This window comes from Symphalangus syndactylus, chromosome 20 (genome assembly GCF_028878055.3).
Source record: "Symphalangus syndactylus isolate Jambi chromosome 20, NHGRI_mSymSyn1-v2.1_pri, whole genome shotgun sequence".
Lineage (NCBI taxonomy): Eukaryota > Metazoa > Chordata > Mammalia > Primates > Hylobatidae > Symphalangus > Symphalangus syndactylus.
In genome coordinates, this window is record NC_072442.2 from 67,760,719 (window position 1) to 67,777,641 (window position 16,923).

Consider the following 16,923-nt stretch of genomic DNA (forward strand, 5'->3'; position numbering starts at 1 on the left):
AAGCTCTCGCTCTTTTGCCCAGGCTGGAATGCAGTGGCATGATCACGACTCATGGTAGCCTTGACTTCCTGGGCTCAGGCGATTCTCCCACCTCAGCTTCTCGAGAAGCTGAGACTAACAGACATGCACCACCTTGCCTGGCTAATAGTTTTTTTGTTTGTTTGTTTGTTTTTGAGACAGAGTCTCACTCTCCTGACCTCATGATCCACCCGCCTCGGCCTCCCAAAGTACTGGGATTACAGGTGTGAGCCACTGCGCCCAGCCTGTTTTTTGTTTTTTTAAGAGATTGGGTCTCACTTTATTGCCCAGGCTGGTCTTGAACTACTGGCCTCAAGTAGTCCTCCTGCCTTGGCCTCCCAAAGTGCTGGGATTACAGACATAAACCACTGTGCCCATTTTTTTTTTTTCAAACTTATTTATTTTTTCTTTTTTTCTTTTTTTTTTTTTTTTTTTTTTTTTTTTGAGACGGAGTCTCGCTCTGCCGCCCAGGCTGGAGTGCAGTGGTGCAATCTCGGCTCACTGCAAGCTCCGCCTCCCGGGTTCACGCCATTCTCCTGCCTCAGCCTCTCCGAGTAGCTGGGACTACAGGCGCCCGCCACCACGTCCGGCTAATTTTTTTGTATTTTTAGTAGAGACGGGGTTTCACCGTGGTCTCGATCTCCTGACCTCGTGATCCGCCCGCCTCGGCCTCCCAAAGTGCTGGGATTACAAGCGTGAGCCACCGCGCCCGGCCTATTTTTTCTTTTTTTAAGAGTCAAGGTCTTCTGTCACCCAGGCTGGAGTGCATTGACGCGATCATGGCTCACTGTACTCACAAACTCCTGGGCTCAAGCGATCTGTCACCTCAGCCTCCCAAGTAGGTGCAACTGCAGGCATGCACCACTATGCCTGGCTAATTTTTTTTTTTTGAGACAAGAGTCTCGCTCTGTTGCCCAGGCTGGAGTGCAGTGGCACGATCCCGGCTCACTGCAAGCTCTGCCTGCTGGGTTCATGCTGTTTTCCTGCCTCAGCCTCCTGAGTAGCTGGGACTACAGGCATCCGCCACCACGCCCAGCTAATTTTTTGTATTTTTAGTAGAGACGGGGTTTCACCATGTTAGCCAGGATGGTCTTGATCTGCCCTCGTGATCCACCTGTCTCAGCCTCCCAAAGTGCTGGGATTACAGGCGTGAGCCACCGTGCCCATCCAACCTGGCTAATTTTAAAATAATTTTTGTAGTGTTGAGGTCTTGGCTATGTTGCCTACGCTGGTCTCAAAATCCTGGACTTAAGCGATCCTCCCACCTCAGCCTCCTAAAGTTCTAGGATTACAGGTGTGAGGCACCATGCCCAACAAAATTCATTTTATTTTTTTTGACAGAGTCTTGCTGTGTTGCCCAGGCTGCAGTGCAGTGGCATGATCATGGCTCACTGTAGCCTTGACCTCCCAGGCTCAAGCCATCCCCCTACCTGAGTGTCCCGAGTAGCTGGGACTACAGAAGCATGCCACCATGCCCAGCTAATTTTTTAAGTTTTTTGCAGTGACAGCCATGTTGCCCAGGCTGGTCTTGAACTCCTGAGCTCCAGGGATCCACCTGCCTCACCTTCCCTAAGTGCTGGGATTAGAGATGTGAGCCAAGCCGGGTGCGGTGGCTCACGCTTGTAATCCCAGCACTTTGGGAGGCCGAGGCGGGCGGATCACGAGGTCAGGAGATCAAGACCACAGTGAAACCCCGTCTCTACTAAAAATACAAAAAATTAGCCGGGCGTGGTGGCGGGCGCCTGTAGTCCCAGCTACTCGGAGAGGCTGAGGCAGGAGAATGGCATGAACCCGGGAGGCGGAGCTTGCAGTGAGCCGAGATTGCACCACTGCACTCCATCCTGGGCGACAGAGCGAGACTCCGTCTCAAAAAAAAAAAAAAAAAAGAGATGTGAGCCACTGTGCCCAGCCAAAACTCATTCTCTATGGAGAATGTTTATTAGTTATTAGAGAGTTGTTTATTACTTCTTCAGGAAACCATAATGTGAAAAATCCAATGAAGATAGTTTGCTATTTTGGGTGCTTAGCTGAGTGGGAATTAAAGGTTTGCATTCCTAATTAGAAACATTATGGCTGGGCGCAGTGGCCCACACCTGTAATCAGTCCCAGCACTTTGGGAGGCTGAGGCGGGTGGATCACTGGGTCAGGAGATCGAGACCATCCTGGCTAATGCGGTGAAACCCCGTCTCTACTAAAAATACAAAAAAAAATTAGCCAGGCGTGGTGGCGGGTGCCTGTAGTCCCAGCTACTCGGGAGGCTGAGGCAGGAGAATGGCGTGAACCCGGAAGGCGGAGCTTGCAGTGAGCCGAGATTGCACCACTGCACTCCAGCCTGGGCGACAGCGAGACTCCATCGTGGTGTCCCACACGTAATCCCAAAAGTTGGGGAAGCCGAAATCCTAATGATCCCGGGAGTTCACCAGTCTGGGCAACGTGGTGAAACCCCATCTCTACAAAAAATACAAAAATTAGCCGGGCATGGTGGCGTGTACCTGTATTTGAAGCTATTCGGGAGGCTGGGTGGGAGGCTTGCTTGAGGCTGAGGCTGCAGTTAGCTATGATCATGCCACAGCACTCCAGCCTGCGTGACACAGCGAGACCCTGACTCTTTTTTTTTTAAAGAAACTTTGACTCTTGTTTGAACTTACTCATTTTGTTTGAGTGTGTTCATATATTTTCCTTGAGTTTTAGAATCTCAGCATAGAAGAAATCCATTCTGAATTATGGTATGTAGGGCCACATACACACTTGTGTCTTAGGAATTTTAAGCGTTTGTAATATGTTCTTTCTCTGGATCCTCAGTGTGTTATCAGATGTTGAGTGTTTTAACCCTTTATTTCCCCAAACATTCTTTTTTTTTAATGACCTGTTTGCTTCATAGCGAACAGTCTAGTTTCTATGTTTTATTTAAGATCTTGGGAATTGATTTTTAAGCAGTTAGCCCCTTAGTTTTTCAGTTGAGCTTCTTGGTTCTTTTACCTTTTAGCTGTCAAAGATAAAATTGAGATCACCTATCTTAGATTTAAAAAGATAAGAGAGGCCAGGCACTGTGGCTCATCCCTGTAATCCCAACACTTTGGAAGGTTGAGGCTGAAGGATTGCTTGAGCCCAGGTGTTTGAGACTAGCCTGGGCAACGTAGCGAAACTCCATGTCTACAAAATATTTAAAAATTAACCAGGTATGGTTGAGCGTGCCTGTAGTCCCAGCTACTCAGGAGGCTGAAGTGGGAGGATTGCTTGAGCCTGGGAGGTCAAGGCTGCAGTGAGCTGTGATTGTGCCACTGCACTCCAGCTTGAGCGACACAGCGAGACTCTGTCCCAACAACAACAAAAACCACAACAATAAAGAGATAGTTTTTCTTCTTCGGAATTATACATCCTAGATGTGAAGAGAAAAAATGTATGAGCTCAGTGTAGACACAAGCTCTCTCCACCTTCTGGAACAGCAGCAGGGACCCATGAAAAACGAGAGCTTGCTGCATTTCCTGAGGTTGAAAAGTAGATGCAGGCCAGGCGTGGTGGCTCACACCTGTAATCCCCAGCACTTAGCAAGGAGGCCGAGATGGGTGGATCACCTGAGATCAGGAGTTTGAGACCAGCCTGGCCAACATGGTGAAACCCCGTCTCTATTAAAAATACAAAAAAAAAAAAAAAATCAGCTGGGCGTGGTGGCGGGAGCCTGTAATCCTAGCTATTCAGGAGGCTGAGACGGGAGAATCGCTTGAACCCGGGAGGCAGAGGTTGCAGTGAGCAGAGATCACGCCACTGCACTCCAGCCTGGGCGACAGAGTGAGATTTGGTCTCAAAAAAAAAAAAAAAAAAAAAAATATGCAGCAGAACCTTGAGGCTTACACTGCTCTGTAAATGGGGTAGCAACAGAACATATTTGGAGAATGCAGTGAAAGCCCCCGTCTTTGATCAAGTATGAGAGCATGTCCTGACCAGCCTAGTCTCCTGGCCTCCTGATCCTTCCCTGGGGCTGTAGTGATGGGCATCTTTCTTCCCAGGGTATGTTTCAGCTTTCAAATGTGATGTTGGTATGCTGTGAAGAGAAGGGGTTATTTTTTCTAGTTTTTTTTTGCTGATTAAATATTGACTAAATGTGTATGAGGCATGCATGAAATCTCCATTTCCGCCAAGCACAGTGGGGGGCTCCCGTAGCCCCAGCTACTCAGGAGTTTGTGGTGAGAGGATCACTTGAGCCCTAGAAGTCGAGACCAGCCTGGGTAACATAGTGAGATCCCAACTCTAAAAAAAATAAAAATAAAATCTGCATTTCATTTCCAGTATAGTACATCATTAAATAACAGCCTGCTCTATTTTTTCCAGGGGTGAGCCCCTCCAGACTCCGAATAGGAGATCAAGAGTTTGATTCATTGCCTGCTTTACTGGAATTCTACAAAATACACTATTTGGACACTACAACGTTGATAGAACCAGTTTCCAGATCCAGGCAGGGTAGTGGAGTGACTCTCAGGCAGGAGGAGGCAGAGTATGTGCGGGCCCTCTTTGACTTTAATGGGAATGATGAGGAAGATCTTCCCTTTAAGAAAGGAGACATCTTGAGAATCCGGGACAAGCCTGAAGAGCAGTGGTGGAATGCGGAGGACAGCGAAGGCAAGAGAGGGATGATTCCAGTCCCTTACGTCGAGAAGTATAGACCTGCCTCCGCCTCAGTATCGGCTCTGATTGGAGGTAACCAGGAGGGTTCCCACCCACAGCCACTGGGTGGGCCGGAGCCTGGGCCCTATGCCCAACCCAGCGTCAACACTCCGCTCCCTAACCTCCAGAATGGGCCCATATATGCCAGGGTTATCCAGAAGCGAGTCCCCAATGCCTACGACAAGACAGCCTTGGCTTTGGAGGTACATAACGTGCACAATGTAGAAAGAAGAGATCTGCTGCAGGGTCTCCTCTCGGTCCTCTTAGAGCTTTGTAGCAATGCTGACTACAGCATTGGGATGTTGTAGATGGCAAGCCGCTAAGCACTGATTTTGGCATTGAATGTTGGGTTTTCTCTTCTTCATAGAAAACCTATTTGGGAGTGAGTAAGCTTAAAACTGTATAACTGAATGTTCTTAATTGATCTACTAAACACACTTGGACTACTTTAATAACGCCACCTGAATTCACAGGAATTAACCTCAAATGTTTTTCCTCATCTACATCCTCATCTGTTTCTTGCTTTCTGTTTGTCGTTGTCTAAAAGAAGGTGGGTTCAGATGGATTTGAGTGTAATAAGTGGTCTCTATCAAAGCACTTAAATGGAATTTTCCCGCAAAAACTTGTTTTTGCTTCAGAGGACGTGAAGTTCCTTACCACTAATTGTGTTCATTGAGTAGAATCCGGGAGGAAACAGGCCTAGTAGATGTTTGAAGAGATGCACACCCAGAAGTCCTCATTCCGAGGAGCGGCAGGTGCACGGGTCTTTCTAAATCATTTAAAAAGCCAGTTCTTCCTCAGGAATTAACTTTTGCCTTTAGTGATGAAATATCTTTGGTAGCCCACTTCCTTCTGGCCAGCCATTACATGGTGTTAATTCCTTTATTCCTCTTTCGCACTCACACCTTGGTCTCCTACCTCCTTCCTTTCTTCTTCCTTCCTCCCTCTCTCCCTTCCTTTCTTTTCAGAAGAGCTGATGGTTCAGTGTAAAAGCTAGTACAGACTGCGCACAGTGGCTCACACTTGTAATCCTAGTGCTCTGGGAGGCTGAGGCAGGAGGCCCACTTGAGACCAGGTGTTCAAGATCAGTCTGGGAAACATAATGAGACCTCAGCTTTTTTAATAAAAAGTAAAAAAAAAAAAAACACACACACACCAGGCATGGTACATGCACCTGCAGTCCTGGCTTGAATGAGAAATGGAATGTGTGTTGTCAGGGTTATCACTGCCTCTTGTTCTCGTTCCTTGTTTGGAGGAAAATAGATTTCTACCCTCAGGTCTTCCTGTGAGTTCAGATGACGGTAACATCCGGCATGGTGCTGTGTGTATGATGGATCTGACTTTTTTATTTTCTTTTTTTTTCTCTCTGCTTTTTAAAATTTTTATCTGGCCTTACTGAGTCACTAGATGTAACTCTTGACATTTATTACAGACTTTGTTAGCACTGGGTTGAAGGAAGTATGAAAACATGGAACAGGCTGGGCGCGGTGGCTCACGCCTATAATCCCAGCACTTTGGGAGGCGGAGGTGGGCGGATTACCTGAGGTTGGGTGTTCGAGACCAGCCTGGCCAACATGGTGAAACCCCGTCTGTACTAAAAATACAAAAAAATTGGCCGGGCGCGGTGGCTCACGCTTGTAATCCCAGCACTTTGGGAGGCCGAGGCGGGCGGATCACGAGGTCAGGAGATCGAGACCACGGTGAAACCCCGTCTCTACTAAAAAATACAAAAAAAAAAAAAAAAATTAGCCGGGCGTGGTGGCGGGCGCCTGTAGTCCCAGCTACTCGGAGAGGCTGAGGCAGGAGAATGGCGTGAACCCGGGAGGCGGAGCTTGCAGTGAGCCGAGATTGCGCCACTGCACTCCAGCCTGGGTGACAGAGCAAGACTCCATCTCAAAAAAAAAAAAAAAAAAAATACAAAAAAATTATCCAGGCTTCGTGGCGGGTGCCTGTAATCCCAGCTACTCGGGAGGCTGAGGCAGAAGAATTGCTTGAGCCCGGGAGGTGGAGGTTGCAGTGAGCCAAGATCGCACCATTGCACTCCAGCCTGGGTGACAGAGCAAGACTGTCTAAAAAAAAATAAATAAATAAAAATAAAAATAAAAACATGGAACAAAGGCTGGGCATGGTGGCTCATACCTGTAATCCCAGCACCTTGGGAGTCCGAGGTGGGCAGATCACTTGAGCTCAGGAGTTGGAGACCGGCCTAGGCAACATGGCAAAACGCCATCTCTACAAAAAAGTAGCCGGGCATGGTGGCCCATGCCTGTGGCCCCAGCTACTCGGGAGGCTGAGGAGGGAGGATCACCTGAGCCTGAAAGGTCATGGCTGCAGTGAGCTGAGATCATGCCACTGCACTCCAGCCTGGGCGACAGGGTGAGACTCTGTCTCAAAAAAAGAAAAAGAAAAAAAAAGCCATGGAACAAGCCAGCTGACCCAGGAGAAACCAGTTATCGTGTGAATTTTGCTTCTGTTTGCGTTTCCTGTCTCGGAGATTTAATCATGCCTGCCTTAGAGACTTCACTGCTCAAAAAACGGTTGAGCTCCTCCGCCTGCTGTGAAGCACACATCCTGTACGTAAAGATTTGAGTAGAAAACAAGTTCATGATTTTAGTAAGTTTTCCTTTTTGATTTGGGTATTGGGTTTTTTTGGATTTTTTTTTTGTTGTTGTTCTTTTTGAGACGAAATCTCTCTCCATCGCCCAGCCTGGAGGGCAGTGGCGCAATCTCGGCTCACTGCAACCTCTGCCTCCCAGGTTCAAGTGATTCCCCTGCCTCAGCCTCCTGAGTATTTGGGACTACAGGCACACACCACTACGCCTGGCTGATTTTTGTATTTTTAGTAGAGACAGGGTTTCACCATGTTGGCCAGGCTGGTCTCAAACTCCTGACCTCAGGTGATCCACCCACCTCAGCCTCCCGAAGTGCTGTGATTACAGGTGTGAGCTGTCGTGCCTGGCCAATTTCTAGAAATGTCTTTATGTTGAGCTAAAACGTACGTACTATGTGTGGTCACTGCTCATCAAGGGTATGGGGAGCTTAGCTTCAGGCATTATCAGTTGTTGAGCTAGAGATCTTTGTGACTCACACCAGAACCAGGGTAAGGCTTATCTCCCAGGATTCTGTGGGATGTTTTTTCTGTTCATGTGGAAGCCTACCAGTTAAATCTCAAACACCTGCAGCTTTCCACCAATACCACCTATGCCAGTTTCAGTCCATCTCTGATGCAGGTGAATTGTTAAGGCTGAATTGTCCTCATTTGTTTCCATCGATTTGGAAGACTGTCGATGGGCCCTAGATACACTACCTGTTACTTAGATCAGGGGTCTGCAAACCTTTTCTGTAAAGGTTTTTGAGGGCCTTAAATTCTGTGTCCCAACTCTGCCATTGTAGCAAGAAAGAAATCATAGATAAAACAACAAATGAGCTTGCTGTGTTCCAATAAAGCTGCAAAAACAACAGGCTGATGTTTGGCCAGGTGCTGTGACTTATGCCTGTAATCCCAGCACTCTCGGAGGCCGAGGTAGGAGGATTGCTTGAGTCCAGGTGTTTGAAACCAGCCTGGGCAACATGGTGAGACCCGGTCTCTACAAAAAATGTTTTTAAAAATTAGCCAGGTGATTTAAAAAAAAAAAAAAAAATACATGCCAGGTGCGGTGGCTCACGCCTGTAATCCCAGCACTTTGGAAGGCTGAGGCGGGCAGATCACCTGAGATGAGGAGTTTGAGACCAGCCTGACCGATATGATGAAACCCTGTCTATACTAAAAATACAAAAATTAGCCGGGCGTGGTGGTGGGCACCTGTAATCCCAGCTACTCGGGAGGCTAAGACAGGAGAATCACTTGAACCCGGGAGGCAGAGATTTCAGTGAGCCGAGATCGCGCCATAGCACTTCAGCCTGGGCAACGAGTGAAACTCCGTATCAAAAAAAAAAAAAAAAAAAAAGCCAGGCATGGTGGTGTGCACCTGTGGTCTCAGCTGCTTGGGATGCTGAGGTAGGAAAACTGCTTGAGCCCAGGAGGTTGGAAGAGAAGGCTCCTGTGCTGCCTCTCTGTACTTGCTCTTCCCTGGTTTTATGTGTATGAATTTGTGTGTGCTTCTTTTTTTTTTTTTTTTTTTTTTTTTTTGAGACGGAGTCTCGCTCTTTCACCCAGGCTGGAGTGCAGTGGCGCGATCTCGGCTCACTGCAGGCTCCGCCCCCCGGGGTTCACGCCATTCTCCTGCCTCAGCCTCCCGCGTAGCTGGGACTACAGGCTCCTGCCACCTCGCCCGGCTAATTTTTTTTGTATTTTTAGTAGAGACGGGGTTTCACTGTGTTAGCCAGGATGGTCTCGATCTCCTGACCTCGTGATCCGCCCGCCTCGGCCTCCCAAAGTGCTGGGATTACAGGCTTGAGCCACCGCGCCCGGCCTTGTGTGTGCTTCTTGCCCTAAGCTCACTGAAAGCAAGTCTGGATCAAGGCATGTTAGCAGTCACTGATGTGCTGCTGGTTGGTAGTAGGGACCTGGAAAAGCAGTCACCTAGGTTTGCGCCAGCAAAGAAAATCAGTTCTGTGATGTCCCCTGTGTAGTGAATTCCAAAAATTAATACCATTTGGGTTCTGATTTTGTTCTCATTATCTCTGGAACTCATTGATCAGCTGGGTAATCTTTTGTTCCTGGACCAATTCTAGATCTGATTGCACCAGGATCGATTAGCCTTGAAAATGACACAGAGCTAGGGAATAGCCAGTGTTTGTTACGTTCCTTGGGAGCAAAGAAACTGTAGTAACCACATTCAGTCTTCTTTACGAATGACTCCATGATACAGCTGGACTTGCTTCCTAAAAAATGAAGACGAAAGGATGCTTGTTATATTTTAGTCAACTTTTCTAGGTGTTTTGTGGATTGTGGTTCTTTAGGATATAGTCTTAAGTCTACCATTTTACTTGATAGCAAACTCTATGTTTAAATACCTCAATCTTACATTATCTTTGTTCTTCTTCTTTTTTTTTTTTTTTTTTTTTTTTTTTTGAGATGGAGTCTCGCTTTGTTGCCCAGGCTGGAGTGCAGTGGCGCAATCTCGGCTCACTGAAAGCTCAGCCTCTCGGGTTCACGCCATTCTCCTGCCTCAGTCTCTCCGAGTAGCTGGGACCACAGGCGCCCGCCACCACGCCCGGCTAATTTTTTTGTATTTTTAGTAGAGACGGGGTTTCACCGTGGTCTCGATCTCCTGACCTCGTGATCCGCCTGCCTTGGCCTCCCAAAGTGCTGGGATTACAAGCGTGAGCCACCGCGCCTGGCCCGAAACTCTCTCTTTAAAAAAAAAAAAAAAAGAATCGTTTGACTTATGGCATAGCCATTATCTCATCCCCGTATATTTGAACCTGTCTGCCAAGAAGCTAATCAGCTGTAAAGAAAAGATTTGTGTTTTTGGTGGTTTTTCTTTTTTCTTTTTTCTTTTTCTTTTTATTTTTTTGAGACGGAGTCTCGCTCTGTCGCCCAGGCTGGAGTGCAGTGGCGCAATCTCAGCTCACTGCAAGCTCCGCCTCCCGGGTTCACGCCATTCTCCTGCCTCAGCCTCTCCGAGTAGCTGGGACCACAGGCGCCCGCCACCACACCCGGCTAATTTTTTTGTATTTTTAGTAGAGATGGGGTTTCACCGTGGTCTCGATCTCCTGACCTCGCGATCTGCCTGCCTCAGCCTCCCAAAGTGCTGGGATTACAAGCATGAGCCACCTCGCCCGGCCTTTTCTTTTTTCTTTTTTGAGATCAGGCTTTGCTCTGTTCCCTAAGCTAGGGTGCCCAGTTGTAGCTCACTGCAGCCCCAAACTCCTGGGCTTGTGATCCCCCTACCTCAGCCTCCCAAGTAGCTGGGACTACAGGCACATGCCACTGTACCTGGCTGATTTTGTACTTTTAATTTTGTAGAAATGGGGTCTTGCTTTGTTACCTAGACTGATCTTGAACTCCTGGCTTCAGGCAATCTTCCTCCTGCTTGGGCCTCCCGAAGCACTGGGATTATAGGTGTGAGCCACTGCGTCTGGCCTCTTTTTTTTTTTTTTTTTTTTTGAGACAGAGTCTCGCTCTGTCGCCCGGGCTGGAGTGCAGTGGCGCAATCTCGGCTCACTGCAAGCTCCGCCTCCCGGGTTCACGCCATTCTCCTGCCTCAGCCTCCGAGTAGCTGGGACTACAGGCGCCCGCCACCGCGCCCGGCTAATTTTTTTTTGTATTTTTTAGTAGAGACAGGGTTTCACCGTGGTCTCGATCTCCTGACCTCGTGATCCGCCCGCCTCGGCCTCCCAAAGTGCTGGGATTACAAGCGTGAGCCACCGCGCCCGGCCTTTTTTTTTTTTTTTTTAAGAGAGACAGAGTTTCACTGTGTTGCTGAGGAAGGCCTCAAACTCCTGGGCTCAGCTGGGCAAGGTGGCTCATGCCTGTAATCGCAGCACTTTGGGAGGCCGAGTTGGGCGAATCACTTGAAATCAGGAGTTGCAGACCAGCCTGTCCAGTGTGGTGAAACCTGGTCTCCACTAAAAATACAAAATCAGCTGAGCGTGGTGGCGGGCGCCTATAATCCCAGGTCCTTGGGAGCCTAAGGCAGAAGAATCTGGGAGGCGGAGTTTGCAATGAGATAAGATTGTGACACTGCACTCCAGCCTGGGTGACAGAGCAATACACTGTCTCAAAAAGAAAAAAAAAACCCTGGACTCAAGGGTTCCTCTCCCCTCAGTCTCCCAAGTAGCTGGGACTACAGGTGCACGCCACCGCACCTGGTGTAAAAAAAAAAAAAGATGGCCAGGCGCGGTGGCTCAAGCCTGTAATCCCAGCACTTTGGGAGGCCGAGGCAGGCGGATCACAAGGTCAGGAGATCGAGACCATCCTGGCTAACACAGTGAAACCCCGTCTCTACTAAAAATACAAAAAATTAGCCGGACGTGGTGGCGGGCGCCTGTAGTCCCAGCTACTCGGGAGGCTGAGGCAGGAGAATGGCATGAACCCGGGAGGCGGAGCCTGCAGTGAGCTGAGATCGCGCCATTGCACTCCCGCCTGGGAGACAGAGCAAGACTCCGTCTCAAAAAAAAAAAAAAAAAAAAGATTCGGATTTTGGCATGGTTTTCCTCTGCAGGGTAGAACCAAGGTTGAATTCTAAAATTGCTGGCAGGCCAAGTGTGGTGACAGCCCTGGTGATAACAGCCTGTGAGGATTGTCACCCGTGTGTAAGGATAGGCGTGCCATCATCCCTTCCTCCACATGTGTGCTCAGCCGGCTTCATCACGACACAGGCAGGGCCATCATCCCTTCCTCCCCTTCTTCCACACGTGTGCTCAGCCGGCTTTGTCACAACACAGGCAGGGTTAGCTGCTTGGTTTTCTCTTGTTTTGCAGACAAGGTCTTGTTGCCCAGGCTAGGGGGCAGCCTTGACTTCCCAGGAGGCTCAAGTGACCTCCTACCTCAGCCTCCCAAGTAACTGGGACCACAGGCGCACACCAGCACGGTTGGCCACGCTTGGCTTTTTTAATTCTTTGTAGAGACAAGGTCTCACTCTTTTGCCAGGGCTGCTCTCAAAATCCTGAGCTCAAGCCATCCCCCAACCTCAGCTTCCCAAAGTGCTGGGATTACAGTCATGAGCCACTGCGCCAAGCCTGCTGCTATTTTTTTCTCAACCTCTGTATCTTATGTGTCTCTCTATCCCCTTCTTTCTGTCCCTCCTTTTCTCAGCATCCTATCACCCATACAATGACTTCAGGCCTCTGTAATTTTTAGAGAGTTCTTTAGGAAACAACGGAGGGGCCAATAGGCAAGCTGTTCCACCTGTAAGGGAGGTCAGGCTGGGCCTGGAAGAGGCCCTGCGGCTAGACTTACGTTGGCTTTGGCCAGTAGATGTGCCTGCGTACACTTTTAGGGAACCCAGTACAACCCCAGGAGCATAATTTGAAAGTTCCTGATACTGTATAAAGTTCATAAATTGTGTGGAGGCTCATGCCTGTAATTAGCTGGGCATGGTGGCATGCACCTGTAGTCCCAGCTACTCGGGAGGCTAAGGTTGGAGGATCCCGTGAGCCCAAGAGTTACAGGCTGCAGTGAGCCATGATGGTGTCACTGCACTCCAGCCTGAGTAACAGAGTGAGACCCTGTCTCAAAAACAAAAGATAAAAAGACGGCAGGGCATGGTGGCTCACGCCTGTAATCACAGCACTTTGGGAGGCCGAGGTGGGCGGATCACGAGGTCAGGAGTTCGAGACCATCCTGGCTAACACGATGAAACCCTGTCTCTGCTAAACAAAATACAAAAAATTAGCCGGGCGTGGTGGCGGGTGCCTATTGTCCCAGCTACTAGGGAGGCTGAGGCAGGAGAATGGTGTGAACCCGGGAGGCGGAGGTTGCGGTGAGCCGAGATTGTGCCACTGCACTCCAGCCTGGGTGACAGAGCAAGACTTTGTCTCCAAGGAAAAAAAAAAAAAGATAAAAGTCATAAATGGGCTTTGGATCCAGATAGTTATGGGCTCAAATTCCCAGCCCTGTCACTAACTGTACCACCTCACGGGTATCGTGCAATTTCTCTAAACTGCCGTCTTTTCATTTGTGAAATGAAAATAGTTCCTGTATTGCAGGATTATTATGAGGATTGGAAAATACCTTATATTTTAGTGTAATATAAAGTATTATAAAGTATAAAATGCCCTCTACTGTGCTATATAATAATTCAGTAAATAGTAGGTGGTTTAATAAAACCAAATGAACAGAGTATGCTCAGAATTCAAATATTGATACTTAAAGGATGGTCATAAAACTCTTTAGTCCAGTGACATCTGAGGCTCTATTTCACCATTCAGCATTTTCCCACAGGGTGAATCCATACGTCAGACTGACCTCTGAAGTTTCATAGCAGGATAGAAATATATCATAGATTGTTAAAACTTTATATTTTGGCCGGATGCGGTGGCTCACGCCTGTAATCCCAGCACTTTGGGAGGCCGAGGCGGGCAGATCACGAGGTCAGGAGATCGAGACCATTCTGACTAACACGGTGAAACCCCATCTCTACTAAAAGTACAAAAAAATTAGCTGGGTGTGGTGGCGGGTGCCTGTAGTCCCAGCTACTCGGGAGGCTGAGGCAGAAGAATGGTGTGAACCCGGGAGGCAGAGCTTGCAGTGAGCCGAGACGGCACCACTGCACTTCAGCCTGGGCGACAGCGAGACTCCATCTTAAAAAAAAAAAAAAAAAAAAGGCTGGGTGCGGTGGCTCACGTTTGTAATCCTAGCACTTTGGGAGGCCAAGGCGGGCGGATCATGAGGTCAGGAGATCGGGACCACGGTGAAACCCTGTCTCTACTAAAAAAAATACAAAAAGTTAGCGGGGCGTGGTGGCGGGCGCCTGTAGTCCCAGCTACTCGGAGAGGCTGAGGCAGGAGAATGGCGTGAACCCGGGAGGCGGAGCTTGCAGTGAGCCGAGATTGCGCCACTGCACTCCAGCCTGAGCGACAGAGCAAGACTCCATCTCAAAGAAAAAAAAAAAACTTCATATTTCATTTTGGAACAAGAGATATTTTATAAATACATGCCAAAACATAAGGTTTTTTTTGTTTTGTTTTTTGAGGCAGGATCTGGCTCTGTTGCCCAGGCTGGAGTGCAGTGGTGTGATCTCGGCTCACTGCAACCTCTGCCTCCTGGGCTCAAGCAATCCTCCCACCTCAGCCTCCCGAGTAGCTGGTACTATGAGCAACCACCACCACACCCAGCTAATTTTTGTATTTTTTGTAGAGACGGTTTCACCATGTTGCTCAGGCGGGTCTCAAACTCCTGAGCTGAAGCAATCCATCCACCTGTGTCAGGCTCACCAAGTGCTGGGATTGCAGGTGTCAGCCACTGTACCCAGCCATAGTTGGTTTTTTTGACCCCTCATTGGGTAATGATCAGGTAACAAGCAGCTTTGAGGAAGCAGCAAGGTCTGTCCGATGGTGGGATTCGGGGGCTGGGCAGGCAGTGGCTTGTGAAGTGGAGCTTGCTGAATGAGGTGGGGGTTTTCTGGGAGCTAATTGGAGTTGGAGTTTTGGCCTATACCTGCCCATATGGGAAAAGGCTTGCCTTGGTCAGGAGGTGATAGGAACACTTGATTCTCTAGGACTAAGTGACCTATGCTTGCCATGATCGCTTTCTGCTGTGCAAGCAGTAACAGGCCAGGATGTGTGCGAGTGGGCTGGGGGATTGTGCTGCTGCCATATGCTAAAGAGGGGAGAAGGCGGCCGGGCGCAGTGGCTCACGCCTGTAATCCCAGCACTTTGGGAGGCCAAGGCAAGGTGGATCACGAGGTCAGGAATTCGAGACCAGCCTGGCCAAGATGGTGAAACTCCATCTCTACTAAAAATACAAAAATTAGCTGGGCATGGTGGCGGGCACCTGTAGTCCCAGCTACTCGGGAGGCTGTGGCAGGAGAATTGCTTGAACCTGGGAGGCGGAGCTTGCAGTGAGCCAAGATCACGCCACTGTCATCCAGCCTGGGTGACAGAGAGAGATTCCGTCTCAAAAAAAAAAAGGAAAAAAAAAAAGGGGGGAGAAAGCTGCTTCTTCTCAGACAGGGCCTGCGGAGCAGGCAGAAAGCTGTGGGTAGTGAGTACAAAGAAAGGGAACACTAGCGAACTCACTGAAGCTGGGATTGCTCATGCAGAGACAGTTGAGGTTTCCAATGATTATCACTTTCCTTTTTTCATCAAAAAGTATCATTATCTGGGATCCTTTTTTACTTTATTCTCTTGTTTTTCCGCACTGCTAAAAACACTTCTTCCTTCTGCCTGCATTAACCACAAGTAATCAGTCTGGTGGCTGGGGCTGGGGAGGCAGCAAATGGCCATTTCTGTAATATCCCTAGAGCAGTCACATGGGCAGGGTGTGCCTAACCAGAGAATGGAGTTGTTCAGCTTGCATTCCTAACTGGAAATAAAGTGCTCTCCTTATTCTCCTCCTGCAGGTCGGTGAGCTGGTAAAGGTTACGAAGATTAATGTGAGTGGTCAGTGGGAAGGGGAGTGTAATGGCAAACGAGGTCACTTCCCATTCACACATGTCCGTCTGCTGGATCAACAGAATCCCGATGAGGACTTCAGCTGAGTATAGCTCAACAGTTTTGCTGACAGATGGGAACAATCTTTTTTTTTTTTTCCAACTGCCATCTATACAGTTTTCTTACAGATGTCAAAAGCAGTCTAGTTTATATAAGCATTCTGTTACCTGTGATCTTTTTTAGACTGAACTACTCCATTCCTAGTCTTACTTACCATATTCAGGGTACGAACTGGAGGGTTTGTGTGTTAGCTTCTGAATTGGCAATTGGAGGATGTAGTGGTCATGCCTGTGTGTATCAGAGGGGATAGGTATCTTGCTTCCTTTCTCTCAGGCAATGCAAATCACCCTGTGGAAAACCGATGGACAGGAAGGAGTGTTACACACTGCTTACCCTGATTGATTCAGTGGTTTTGTTTTCATTCTGGAACCATACTATCAAATGGCGACAGACTGTTCCCTTCCACCCCTGTGAAGTAATCATGCACCGTGTGAATAGTATCAAGCAGGATTGCTTTCATTGTATGGAGCATGACCAGCGTATGACTCATTCTGACATTTCAGATCCTAAGAATTCTAAGAACACTACTAGCCGGGCGCGGTGGCTCACGCTTGTAATCCCAGCACTTTGGGAGGCCGAGGCGGGCGGATCACAAGGTCAGGAGATCGAGACCACGGTGAAACCCCGTCTCTACTAAAAATACAAAAAAATTAGCCGGGCGTGGTGGCGGGCGCCTGTAGTCCCAGCTACTCGGAGAGGCTGAGACAGGAGAATGGCGTGAACCCGGGAGGCGGAGCTTGCAGTGAGCCGAGACTGCGCCACTGCACTCCAGCCTGGGTGACAGAGCGAGACTCCGTCTCCAAAAAAAAAAAAAAAAAAAAAAAAAAAAAAAAAAAAAAAAAAAAAAAAAAAAAAAAAACACTACTAGAAGCATTTGTTCCCTCCTAGTCAATGCTTCATACTTTTTCTTGGGATTCCTTCAGCCCTTGACATTCTTGTCCCCTGAAACCTGTAAGTAGGTTAATTCCTAAGATAAGTGTGTATTTTCATTCCAGGTGAAAAGCAGGATGTACCGAGCACTTTATTCAGTGCATAGCTTTAAGCCAGTGTTGGATTCACTAAGTGCACAGCCAGTCTCCCAGCTCTCTGCCTTCCCCAAAAGGGTCGTAGTAGGTCACCCTTCTACAGCAGCTAACTAGAGTC

The 16,923-nt window shown here is 48.4% G+C and overlaps 1 protein-coding gene across 2 annotated transcripts in view; it reads left to right on the plus strand.

Moving 5' to 3' along the window:
* The window catches only part of CRK (CRK proto-oncogene, adaptor protein), a 33,466-nt gene extending 16,816 nt beyond the window's left edge, over positions 1 to 16,650 (plus strand). Inside the window, exons 2-3 of one of the 2 annotated variants that reach the window (XM_055256368.2) lie at positions 4,348 to 4,883; positions 15,630 to 16,650. In XM_055256368.2, the coding sequence (XP_055112343.1) occupies positions 4,348 to 4,883; positions 15,630 to 15,767 (674 nt within the window). In that variant the 3' untranslated portion in view covers positions 15,768 to 16,650. The remainder of the gene's footprint in view (positions 1 to 4,347; positions 4,884 to 15,629) is intronic. The other variant, XM_055256369.2, reaches the window with a different exon arrangement.
* The last annotated feature ends 273 nt before the right edge of the window (positions 16,651 to 16,923 follow it).